This window comes from Lemur catta, chromosome 12, assembly GCF_020740605.2.
Source record: "Lemur catta isolate mLemCat1 chromosome 12, mLemCat1.pri, whole genome shotgun sequence".
NCBI lineage: Eukaryota > Metazoa > Chordata > Mammalia > Primates > Lemuridae > Lemur > Lemur catta.
Genome location: NC_059139.1, coordinates 44384534 through 44398283, shown reverse-complemented (window position 1 = coordinate 44398283; position 13750 = coordinate 44384534). Strand labels below are relative to the sequence as shown.

The 13750-nt window shown below is 37.7% G+C and overlaps 1 protein-coding gene across 3 annotated transcripts in view; it reads right to left on the bottom strand.

The window, feature by feature from the left end:
* Positions 1-100: 100 nt before the first annotated feature.
* CDK7 (cyclin dependent kinase 7) overlaps positions 101-13750 on the bottom strand; it is a 29683-nt gene continuing 16033 nt past the window's right edge. For 2 of the 3 annotated variants that reach the window (XM_045566044.1, XM_045566046.1), the window contains 5 exons: positions 13365-13464; positions 6877-6963; positions 3755-3904; positions 702-849; positions 101-301 (listed from right to left, as the gene is read on the bottom strand). In XM_045566044.1, coding sequence (XP_045422000.1) covers positions 273-301; positions 702-849; positions 3755-3904; positions 6877-6963; positions 13365-13464 — 514 coding nt within the window. In that variant the 3' untranslated portion in view covers positions 101-272. The remainder of the gene's footprint in view (positions 302-701; positions 850-3754; positions 3905-6876; positions 6964-13364; positions 13465-13750) is intronic. The other variant, XM_045566045.1, reaches the window with a different exon arrangement.

Below are 13750 nucleotides of genomic sequence, written 5' to 3'. Positions count from 1 at the left end.
TATTTTTATTAGGGTTTCACTAATGCATTTGCAATTATACATTTCAAAAGAATTGAACTTATCTCCTTTTTGTACTCTAATCAGAAAAATCAGAATTAAATTTTATTTTAAAATACATTTAATAAAAATAACCCACAGTTTTACATATTTTACATGTGTAGAATATTTACAAATTCCTTCTACAGCATTTACTTAATGTTTATTATTTTTCCATTATTTGCCTTTTGTACTATTTCCTTCAGTAGTAAAATATTTTCCAGTGTTCTTTTTTACTAAAAAATTAGCTTTTTGGGCAATCCTCCTAGGAAGCAAAAAAAATAAAAAGGTTGTTCACATTTAACAACGTGCACATTCTTACAGCAATTTTTAACCAGTCACTGCATCCCAACTACATTACTTCACTGACTAAGATTTTTCCAATAGTACTTAAACACTAAGCATACAAGGTACAGAAGAAATTTATGAAGGGAAGAATGTACACATCAATGGTTCTCATAACTCTGATGTATACTTAAATGTGCCTGAAGTAATCTCAATGAAAGCAAATATAGCTAAAACAGCATATTCTATTTTATACAATTTAAATTTGTAAAAATAGCTTACAAGCTACATTTCTTAGCTGCCCTTCAGTCACTAACTATACATGAGCTATCTGCAGTTTTCTGAATTTGTTTCATTTCTTATAAAAATGGGAATTTTACCTTGTTCCAAGGCCTCTGTTCTTTTCCGTTTTGTTGCCATAGCTGGATGTGACTGCTCCTTTAGGGTTTCCACGGGACAATTTGGTCTTGGCAGTTGACATCCAGGTGTTGGCCCTGGCCGATTACTGAAATACTTAGTTTTCAATGCCTTTAAAAGATACCAAAGAAAGGTTTTTAAGTGAGTATCTGAAATGTGTGAAGGATAACCTAACTTCCAAAGTTGCTGGGAGCATTAAAAATACTATGTGGTGGCCAGGCGCGGTGGCTCACGCCTGCAATCCTAGCACTTGGGAGGCCGAGGTAGGAGGATTGTTTGAGCTCAGGAGTTCGAGACCAGCCTGAGCGAGAGCAAGAGCCCATCTCTACTAAAAAAATAGAAAGAAATTATCTGGACAACTAAAAATATATAGAAAAAATTAGCCGGGCATGGTGGCACATGCCTGTAGTCCCAGCTACTCAGGAGGCTGAGGCAAGAGGATCGCTTGAGCCCAGGAGTCTGAGGTTCCTGTGAGCTAGGCTGACGCCACGGCACTCTAGCCAGGGTAACAGAGTGGGACTCTGCCTCAAAAAAAAAAAAACAAAAAAAACAACTATGTGAACAGCTCCAATCCCAAAACAAAACAAAATTAACATCAAGTATTTGGACATGCAAATTAGTATAAATAAACACACAGGATCCTATTATCACAGGCTGATAATTCCATTACTGTAAGAAAAAGAGACCCCCTTCTAATTTTTCCACAATTAAATAGCCTATATAGATTGAGTATCTCTTATCCAAAATGCTTGGGACCCGAAGTATTTTAGATTTTGAAACATTTGCATATATATAATGACATATCTTGGGGACGGGACCCAAATCAAAACAGGAAATTCATTTATGTTTTATATATACCTTACACACATAGGCTGAAGGTAATTTTATACAATATTTTTAACAATTTTCTGCATGAAACAAAGTTTGTGTTAAGTCCTTATCTGTGGAATTTTCCACTTGGGGTGTCACATTGGCACTCAAAAGGTTTCAGACTTTGAGGCATTTTGGATTTCAGATTTTTGGATTATGGATGCTCAACTAGTACTAATTATGAACTATCCTTTGTAAGATATTGTACATTTCAGTTCTCTACACATTGAGCTTTTTTTTTTTTTTTTTTGAGACAGAGTCTTACTCTGTGGCCCAGGCTAGAGTGCCGTGGTGTCAGCCTCACTCACAGCAACCTCAAACTCCTGGGCTCAAGCGATCCTCCTGTGTCAGCCTCCCAAGTAGCTGGGACTACAGGCATGCACCACCATGCCTGGATAATTTTTTCTATATATTTTTAGTTGTCCGGTTTCTTTCTATTTTTAGTAGAGACGGGGTCTCACTCTTGCTCAGGCTGGTCTCGAACTCCTGAGCTCAAACGATCCACCTGCCTCAGCCTCCCGGAGTGCTAGGATTACAGGCGTGAGCCACCGCGCCTGGCCTACACATTGAGCTTTGTAGTTCAAAATGCAATGAGAGAAACTTGCTCACAATATCTGTATATATTCAAATTCCAAGTCATGTAAATATTCTTAAAAATAAGGCTTTTAAAAAGATACCACAGGTTGGAACGAATAGAATACAATTCAATAATCCACTGCAAATGAATAGAAATTTTACTTGGAAGGACTTACCCAAGGTTATTTCTATTAACTACCAGTCCAATGTTCTATATTTTCTTGACTCGGGTTCACAATTCCAATAAAAATAATTTCATCTAAATGACAAGTTTCTCAAGCTATACTTATCTATTTATGTTAGTAGCATAGTAATGTCCAAAAGCCACGATTTGAGATACTTCCTTTAGGATAATCCTTTTAGGAAGAAAAATAAGTCCATGCAAATTTTTCAAGCATTTCCCCTCCAATATTATTAGTATTTGCAGTAATGATTTAGAGATTCCTTCAACAGTTGCATATTTAAAGTATTACTTCCAAATCACAGCAGTTCCACAAGTAAATTAAGCTAATTCTGGGTTACGCAGAGATCCGAGAAAATATCCCATTCCATCTTTTATACAGATGTCTGCGAAGTGTTGTCTTTTTAAATCGTATCTATAGGTCTTAAGATTTTTGTGTTGGATTACGTTTCTCCCTTCTTTTATTAGAGCAGATATTTTTGGTCTTCCAAATCTTTCTTGAGTTTAATTATTATTTCCTTAAACAACTGTCAGTTTCAGTTTTTGTTTTACTTAGAATATCTCAATTTCTTATAAATGTATAATTGTACCCAACTATATCATTTTCTCCCCATTACCACTTTTCTGAATGTGACAATGACCAGCATGGATTATCTGGATTACAATTAATGGGAGGAAAAGAAATAATAAACCAAGCAAATCACTTTCAGCATTAGGCTTGCCACAAAGATTTAAATTAATATGTAAGAGTTCAACTGAGTCCGGGTGTGGTGGCTCATGCCTGTAATCCTAGCACTTTGGGAGGCCGAGGCAGGAGGATCACTTGAGGCCAGGAATTTGAGACCAGCCTGGGCAAGACCCCATCTCTATGAAAATTTTAAAAAACTAGTCAGGCATGGTGGCATACATCTGTAGTTCCAGCTACTTGGGAGAATGAGGTGGGAGGATTGCTTGAGCCCAGGAATTCAAGGCTGTATTGAGCTATGATCATGCCACTGTGCTCCAGCCTGGGCAACAGAGAGAGACTCTGTGTCAAACAAACAAAAAAAGAGTTCAACTGAAATATGCCAGATTTTTAATAAATAAAAAGCCTTGTTTTCTTTTCCTCTTTAGGGAAACTGCATAAAAGAGAATTATATGAAATAGGTATGTATTTATATGTTCCTAGGCAAGTGTAACTCTCCTATAGTTGTGTGTGCATATAATTTAACAGCGTTGGTAACTTGGGGAAGAGATACAAAGTGTGTTATTCCTCAAAGCAAACAAAACCACATCTTTCCAGCATCTAAAGAATATTGTTAGTTTTATAAAATTCTATTTTTATTTTATCAATGCTACAGCCAAAATTATCCTTATATTTCCTAAGATTAAGAAGATATGTTAAAATACCTGTGTGGCTGTAATTCGAGTACATGGATTGAATAAGAATAAGCCTTGTATGAGATCTAGCAAGTCGTCTCCTGCTGCAATGAAGATGTGTTGCAATGGGATTCCAGGGAAACTCTTAAATGTCACATAATCTGGAAGACTGCACATGTCCTGTCAAAATATTTTTATAATTCAAATTTAAGGACTGAAAGGCACATAGCTCTCAAATGAAAGAAACTATTATTTGCAGGTAACATGATAAGTCTACACAGAAAACCCCAAGAAAGCTATTTAAAAAACTCCCAGAAGTAGTAAGGCAAGGCTGACAGATTTAAGATAAATATTAAAAAAATCAATTATAATTCTATCTAACAGCAATGAATATTTTGACATCCAAATTAAAAACATAGGTCGGGCATGGTGGCTCATGCCTATAATTCCAGTGCTTTGGTAGGCTGAGGTGGGAGGATTCCTTGAGGCCAGGAGTTCGAGACCAGCCTGAATAACATAGTGAGACCCCATCTCTATAAAAAAATAAAAATTAAAAAATTAGCTGAATATAATGGCATGTGACTGTAGTCTCAGCTACTGGGGAGAGTGAGGCTGAGACAGCAGGAACACTTGAGCTCAGGAGTTCGGGGCTGCAGTGAGTTATGATTGTGCCACTGCACCTCATCCTGGGTGAGAGTAAGACCCTGTCTCTAAAAGAAACAAAAACAAAGAAACAGCCTGAGCAACCTGAGACGGGGGAGACCCTGTCTCTACAAAGTAGCCAGGCGTGGTGGTGTGTGCCTGTAGTCCCAGCTACTCAGGAGGCTGAGCCAGGAGGATCATTTGAGCCTGGAGTTTGAACTATGACGACCCCCATGCACTTTAGCCTGGGCAACAGAGTGAGACCTTAGCTCCAAATAAAAAAAAGAAAAAAACCCCACTCAATTCCATTGAATATATATATGTTCAGTGGAATATATACATTCCATTATATAATATTTACAGAGATGGAGAACAGATCAGGGATTAAGATGAGGGTAGGAGGGAGGGGTGAGGTAAAGGTGGTCTAAAAATAAATAAATACTACCTACCTACCTACATACATACATACATAAAAAAGTAGAGGGTAGGAGGAAAGTAGGTGGGCATAAAAGAACACCATGAGGGATTCTTTGGTGATATTCTGTATCTTGACTGTAACATCCTAGTGTGATGATGTACTAGTTTTGCAAGATGTTACCACTGGGGGAATATCTCTGTTTTATTTCTTACAACTGCATGTGAATCTACAGTAATCTCAAAACAAGAATTTTAATTTTTAAAAAATCTAAGGGAAGCACCAGTAAGCAATTACAATTTAGAAAATCATGTTAAAGGGAAAAGTGCATTATAAACATGAGCTCTGGAGTCAGACAGACCCAAACTGTAGTCCTAGATCTGTTACCTATTGTGTGGCCCTAGGTAAATTAATCTCACTAAGCCTCAGTTCTCTATTAAATATAACTTATGAAAAGCCCATCATGAATAGCACATAGTTAAGTGCTTAATAAATGATAGCTATTAGGGCATGTTTTAAAATTAGAACATAAAGCAAACTTCCAATTAGGAAGTTGAAGTAATAATAGCAGAAAAGAAATTCCTTGGATATTAATTTTAGCTCCAGATAATTTCATTACAGTTTTAATCAGAAGGTAAAGAACCTGATTAAAATTTCCCTTTTCTAATATTTATTTATGCTTTAGAGGATGGGGCAATTATATGAAGTAAAATCAAAGGATCTACAATTTTATTGTAAGCATGAATAAGTAAGAATACATACTGAACTGTAATATGTAAAATTTAGCAATTAAGTCGCAAAACTTTACCACAGATTTAAAATTTCTTTTTTGGAGACAATGTAATGGAGTAAAATAATCATAATTCTGAAACATCTTGTTAGTGAAAATACCATAAATATACCTAAATCCATCAAAAAGACATTGATAAACTAATATGAAATATCTATAAAACGGAGTATTATGCAGGTGTTAAAAAGGAAAAAAAGTCAGTGATATATATTAAGTAAAAGGAGTAAGTCGGTTACAAAAAAAAAAAAATAAATGGTGTGATCCCATTTTTGTTAAAGAATGGAAGAAAGAAAATGGGTTGGGTGCGGTGGCTTGCACCTGTAATCCTAGCAATCTGGGAGGCCAAGGGGGAAGGACTGCTTAAGGACAGGAGTTTGAGACCAGCCTGAGCAAGAGCAAGACCTGGTCTCTACTAAAAATAGAAAAAACGAGCTGGGTGTGGTAGCATGCACCTATAGTCCCAGCTACTTGGGAGGCTGAGGTAGGAAGATCACTTAGGCCCAGGAGTTTGAGGTTGCAGTGAGCTATGATGATGCTGCTGCACTCTACCCAGGGTGACAGAGACTGTGTCACAGAGTGAGACTCTGTCTCAAAAAAAAAGAAAAGAAAAGAAAATGCATTGTGTGTGTACACTTATAACACAGCTTTACATGAAACTATAAATAGTGGTTACTTCTGGGATGGAGATTATTGGGGTGGGGGAAGAGCTACATGTGTATAAGAGGTTGGATGGTATGTCACAATTTTAATGTTTTACTTTATGTATTTTATCATTTAGAATTTTGTTTAAAGTCAGCACAAAAGACTGAAAATAAATTTTTTTTTTTTTTTTTTTTTTTGAGACAAGAGTCTCACTCTGTTGCCTGGGCGAGTGCTGTGGTGTCAGCCTCACTCACAGCAACCTCAAACTCCTGGGCTCAAGCAATCCTCCTGCCTCAGCCTCCTGAGTAGTTGGGACTAAAGGCATACACCACCATGCCGAGCTAATTTTTTCTATATATATTTTTAGTTGTCCAGCTAATTTCTTTCTATTTTTAGTAGAGACGGGATCTCACTCTTGCTCAGGCTGGTCTCGAACTCCTGAGCTCAAATGATCCACCCACCTCGGCCTCCCAGAGTGCTAGGATTACAGGCGTGAGCCAGTGTGCCCGGCCAATAAAATAAAATTTTGTAATGAGTATATATTACTATTATGATAATAAAATTTCTTGAAGATTCATGTGACAGCACTATGTAAAGAATATGACAATTAAATAACTTCATAGAATCCTAACTAAATTCCAAAGAAAATGCACGAAGGCTTACAGGCCACTGTTCCTCAGTTGGTGTGCCCAAAGTTTCAAATATTCTTGTTAGCTGATCGAGATCTGAATCTCCTGGCAAAAAAGGAACCTGAAAGAAATTGAGAGGTACCCTTTTAAAGGTGGTTTTTGATACTTGTTATACAAGTACTATACATTTAATTAAAATAACTAAAAGCTCTAATATTAAAAATTTAGTATAAGATATAGTTGATGTGGCATTAGAGCATGCCATTGCTAACCAAGTACACAGCATCTTCACTACCCATTTTATTTACTCCAAATTTTAGTAAACACTTACCATATAACAGGCACTGTGCTAGGCCGTAGGCATTAGAACAAGGGAATAAGGCATTCCTTGCCTCCCCAGGGTGGAGGTGGTGAACATTGTTGATATATGTAAATAGGCATTTACAATACAGTGTGTTAAGTAAGAGCACAGGATCCTAGTTCACACGGGAACAGCACCTAACCCACTCTAGACAGGTCAGGAAAAGCTTCCTAGAGGAAGTGGTGTGAAAGGTAAAGGACAACTAGGAGTTAGCCTGAGTAAGAGTCTAAGATAGAAGAAGAAAACTTTTAGCAAAAGGACAAGTGCAAAGGCTGGGAGGAAGACAACAGTCTTTTTTTTTTTTTTTTTAAGGCTAGTCAAGGGAAGCAGTGGGAGTGGAGAAAGAACAAAGGAACCTGTAACTGGTTGTGATCAATTCGTTGTAAACACCACTGCACTTCATCCAGCCAACACACCAATCCTATTTAAGCAACTTCTTAGCAAATTTGTTCTTTGAAGAGGTGTACCAGCAAACTTTAAAAGAGGATAAATAATTACGAGTTTAAAATTTTTGAGCTGCTAAGTAATGATCAAAATCCCTGCTATGCAGATATTATTTTCCAATTCATTCTCAGACATCTGTGTAAATATATGGAAGACATACTCAGTGAATAACTGTGGCCTCCAGCACTGTTAAAGGGCCTTGAAAAGTTTACATATTCACTGAGAAAACATGAGATTAAGTACTAAGTTTCCAACATTTTTATTATTGTGCACTACCAAGAAAGAAAGAAAAGAAAACAACCCCAGTGCCAGTTATCAATTTACTTCTCTTCAGTTCCAAATTCAGCCTTTTTGCTTTCTTTGTGAAAATGGATCTGGGCCCTTTAAATATTTTTCCTTTGCCAACAGGCACTGAAATTTTGTCAACAGAAGATGCTGGAGAGACATTACAAGGAAAAGGTTTTGCTTCCTGGTCCCAGTTATCTTGCTTAGCTGACTCCTGCAGAACCCACACGTTCTCTAGTTACCAGGCTTCTGTAGCACCTGCAGAAGAGGCAGTTCCCACAGTGCTGCTCCAGGCTCCCTACTTGCCCCTAGGCAGTTTTCTAGCAGAGGACTTCCAGAGAGACATCTGTTCTGCAACAGCTTTCCTTAGCACCTTAGAGCACAAACTGCCATATTCCAGAAAGTAGGTTTCTAGCAAGTTCCACCACCAAAGTTCCACAGTGACTTCTCTGCCATCCAGTGAGCCACAACTGCCCTCTTCAACAAGGTCTAGATCTCATCCCTGGGGGGGCCTTCTTCTCCAGGTGATCAGTCTTGGCCTTAGCAGTAGTGGTGGCTGATCCTTATATCTGCTATTTTTATATTTGTTATCTCCTGGTATAGTTACTAATTCTTTATACTGTATTAAACTTTCCTGATCAAATTAATGTTTTTATTTTCTGAATGGACTTAGTATAATCCCTATTTATTAGGGATTATATAACAACTATACTATTATACATATTAAATGTACTCAAAAAAATAGAAACTAAAAAGGGTATTAAATAACATTACAGCTATTTTTGGACATGTTCACATTTTCTTCTTATACCCCAAAGGATTATCTTACTTTTGTAGGATACCAGTATCCTCACTTTGTAGACCACCAATGCAAATTATGGACGAGCTCGCAATTTAATCAGATTTTAAGGATAGACATGTAAAAACTTTAAATTAAAATGAGCTATCTAGCATGTGGATTTTAGATCCCAAATTGAACAACCTAAGTAACTATAAAGGACATTTATGAGAAAAACTGGGGAAATGTGAATATAGTCTTGATGTTATTAAGAAATTATTTTTTTCAGGTGACAGTGGTATTATGACTATGATAAAGAATTGTTATCCTTTAGAGAAAAACACTGAAGTAACATATTGACACAATTATATGATGTTTGGGATCTGTGGCAAAAAATTTAGTGTGGGACGGTACTGGTAAAATTGGCCATGTGTTAAAAACTATTGAAGCTGGTTTTTGGGTAAATAAAGGCACATTTTACTACTCTCTCTGCTTTGTCATTGTTTGAAAATATCCCTATGAATAAACTTTTTTCCCCCAAAGCAAGAGCTGCTTTAGAACTTGAACTTAAGCCTTGTGTTTTTAATGTTTTGTTTGTATTAGATTAATATACGAACCTTATTAAGACACTGAATAGTACCATAGACTTATGATAAAAATTGGTCCTTTGACCCATCACTTCCCCCCATTTATAACTGTGTAATTTTTGCTCAGTGTAGAGCCATGTTCACATTAGTTTCCCTTCTTGTATTAAGGTTATACAATTTGGCTTTCCTAGAGGTAATGATTTCCTAGCCCTCCTCTTCTAATTCTCCCCCTCTACCCCCCTACCCCCGCCCCTGCCCCCCACCCCCCCGCAACTTTGTACAAAGGCTGAGATTCCAGTTATCAATATCAATTTCCATATGATCAAATGTATCATAATCTATCAGTTCCTTTTTGTTTTTTTCTGGAAGCCACCTATAGGGGCTGAAGCCTTCATCCCACTTGCTCCAGCCTGCACTGGGCACTCTTTAGGCCTGATGCATACCTGTTTTCTCAGAACTTTCCTTCACTATTAAACAGGGAATTCTAGTCATCTCTTTCCTCTATTGACTCTCATGTTCCCTGGATCCTATGTCTTTTTCTTGGTTTACTCTCATGCCTTAAAAGAGCACATCTTCCAGTTACTTCCTAGGAAAGGAATTGGATATAAACTTTTTGTATAATTGTATTTATTCTCACAGCTAATTGAAAATATGAATAAACATAGAATTCTAGGTTGAAGAAACATTTTCCCTCACAATGTGAAGTCTCCCAGATTCCAATGCTGCTGTTGAGAAGGATGATGTCATTCTTTTCCCTAATCCTTTATTTTCTTTCCTATGTAAGCTGTTTTTCCTCTCTGTGGAAATAAAATCTTTTCCTTACCCCTTGGTACTCTGAAATTTCACAATGGTGCACCTTGGCATGAGTCTTTTTTCATTTATGTAGGGTTCTTATGGTACTTTTGAAAAAAAGTTTTTTAATTTTTAAAGATACATAATAGTTGTACTCTTTATGTCACTTTCAATCTAAACAGTAACATCTATCAATGCTGGGCTATTTTCTCAACATTTCCCACTCTCCATTTTCTTTATTCTCTCTTGATGCACTCTAGGATCAATCCTGAATCAGTATGCTAATTTTCTTATCTTTCCTCTACTATAGTCCATGGTTTTTTTTTTTTTTTTTTGAGACAAGGTCTTACCATGTTGCCCAGGCTGGTCTCAAACTCATGGGGCTCAAGTTATCCTTCCACCTCAAGCCTCCCAAGTAGCTGGGACTATAAGGATGCACCACCATGCCCACCCACCTCTGTATCTTTTGATTTTACTTAATGAAAGAGTTCTCCAGTTTACTTTTCAAATCCTTTCACTGTCTTTGTTTGCCTTTACCAATCTCTTATTTTTAAAATTTCAAGTATCTCTCATTCTTTGTTCCTTCAAAAAACAAAACAAAACAAAACAAAACAAAACACAACACAACATTGTGTGCTTGTTTTACACATGTAATATAATCTCTTAAGTCTCTGACAATTTGGACAGGGGTGGTGGAGAATTTTCTTCTGTTCTGGTTCTTTCTATTTTTTCCAAGTTCCTTTTTAGTTTGTTTCAGTTTATATTTCATGTTGGAAGCTTTCATCAAATATCTGAAGATCCTTAGTAACTATCCGGTGATCCCTAGCTAACCATTCATATGGACAACATTTCCATAAACCACCTTTTTAATTGGGTGCAGAGACAGTTTGAAATAGAAAACCTTTCCTTAAAAAATTTTGTAGGACAAAAAAATATGACACAACAGCATGATTCTTTAGCTAATTAGGGTCTGCCTGTCATTTTCCTCATAACCTTACTGATGATTCCAGAAACAATACCAGTGGCTGATAAGATTCCAACTATGATTTTGACCAGGTCCACAGTCTCTAACCTGTCTACCCTCTTCACTTACTTTCTCAATGAAGTGATCAGTCATGATATTAGGGGTTATGGAATTCTGGTTTTTTTCTTGGCCATGAATGAATTTTGGAGGTTGACAGATTCTCAGTGTGAATTACTGGTACACTCTGTTCTTGTGAGTAGCAGAGCTATCATATCAGATGATTCACAGGACCCATTTTTAGCACTGGGATTACCATATCATCTTTACGTTTGAATGTGTGGGTTTCTTCTACAGGTACTCATAGGGTATTATGTATCTCAAAATGATAAACAGAATTTACATTCTTTTTTAAAAAAGAGACAGGGTTGTGGCCGGGCACAGTGGCTTACACCTGTAGTCTTAGTAGTTTGGGAGGCTGAGGTGGGAGGATTGCTTAAGGTCAGGAGTTCAAGACCAGCCTGATAAAAAGCAAGACTCTGTCTCTACAAAAAATAGGAAAATTAGCCTGGCTTGGTGGCATGTGCCTGTGGTCCCAGCTACTCTGGAAGCTAAGGCAGGAGGATCACTTGAGCCTAGGAGTTTGAGGTTGCAGTGAGCTATGATGATGCCACTGCACTTTAGCCAGGGCAACAGAGCAAGACTCAATCGAGAGAGAGAGAGAGAAAGAGAGAGAGAAAGAGAGAGAGAGAGAGAGAGAGAGAGAGAGACAGAGAGAGAGAGACAGAGAGAGTGTGAGTCTTGCTATGTTGCCCACATGGCTTCAAGTAATCCTCCTGACTCAGCCTCCTTCGTAGCTGGGACTACAGGTGTGTGCCACTGTTGTTGGCAGAAATTACATTCTTAAACATCTTTAGTTGAGTGTAAGTTTTCTCTTTGGTATGCAGAAGTTATTTTCTGTGTTCAAGGAAATAAAAAAGCTATTCAATCTTGGGTTTGTATTCTTTAAACACATAAGGCTTGAGGAGAGGGAGAACAGGAACTGGGAGGTGGGGAGAAAAAACTCCTAGCATTGGAAGGATTCCTCAATATTCCTTTACCTTCATCATTCACAAGAGAGGGCTAGTCTTTCTGGAGATCTAAACTGGATAGCTAAAAAGAAGTTTCCAAGTCAGCACCTTTCTCTCCCGTGAGGGTAGGGAGGGGATGTTTTATTATCAGATAATCTTGGTCAGAGAAATGCTATAGTAACACTATGTCTGCTCTGTTTGAGGGTCTCACACAAGGTTTAAAGTTATATAGAGTAGCAGCTGAGGTGGTTGGTATTATGTATCCCCCTAAAGTAAAAACATCCCCAAACAAAAAAACCTACCAGGATAACAAAATTTCATCCTAATACATTTAGTTACTATAGAGATACTGCCATATTACAAGTTAATTTCTATGTTCTGAAGTATAACTATCTACAGTTAAATCCATATTGTCCTAAACGGAAGGTTTTCTCATTTTACATTCACATTAATTAAAAGTGTTGCATTTGGGGGCAGCTTTCATTTTTTATTTTAAAGATTATATTTTGGGGACAGGGCCTCACTTTGTTGCCTGGGTATGAGGGCAATGGCATGATCATAGCTCACTGCAACCTCAAACTCCTGGGCTCAAGTGATTCTCCTGCCTCTGCCTCCCAAGCAGCTCAGACTACAGGTGCATGCCACCATGCCTGGCTAATTTTTCTATTTTTTGTAGAGGCAAGGTCTGGCTATGTTGCTCAGGCTAGTCTTGAACTCCTGACCTCAAACAATCCTCCCACCTTGATTTTCCAAAGTGTTAGGATTACAGACACCAGCCATTGTGCCTGTCTGGAAGCTTTTTTAAAAATTGATCTATTTGTAGGTTATTTTTGTTATAAGGACAGTGACAGAAAGATAATTCTTACACAAATTATGAGAATAACTGGCTGGGCATGGTGGCTCATGACTGTAATCCTAGCACTCTGGGAGGCCAAGGCAGGAGGACAGCTTGAGCCCAGGTATTCGAGGCTAGCTTGAGCAAAAGTGAGACCCCCATTTCTACTAACAATAGAAAAATTAACTGGGTGTGCTGGCACATCCCTGTAGTCCCAGCTACTCGGAAGCCTGATGCAGGAGGATCACTTAAGCCCAGGAGTCTGAGGTTGCTGTAAGCTAGGCAGACGCCATGGCACTCTAGCCTGGGTGCAGAGCAAGACTCTGTCTCAAAAAATAAATAAATAAAATTAAAAAAGGAAAAAAAAGAGAATAACTGTATTGAAGTGTGGACATTAGTTTAGACTTACCCTTAGAAGCAACTCCGCTAATATACAGCCAACAGCCCACATGTCTACACCCACACCATACATTCTAGCTCCAAATAGTAACTCAGGGGCCCGATACCACCTGAAGAACAAAAAGAAGCAGTGTCATTTTAGAATGGAATCATTAAAGCTTTTCTTAGAAATGAACTATCGTATCTGTTTTTAAAGCTAATCCCTCACCTTAAGCACTAGATACCATATACTTTTGCCTAGTTTTAAGGATAATGCTCCTGCAATTCTTTCCTCTTTCTCCTACATCATCAGTCTTTTGTTTTCTACTAGACCTTTTCCATCAATGTACAAACATACTATTATTTCTCCAGCCTTAAAGTTCCCTAGACCCCACCTCCCTCAATAGCTACTTCCTC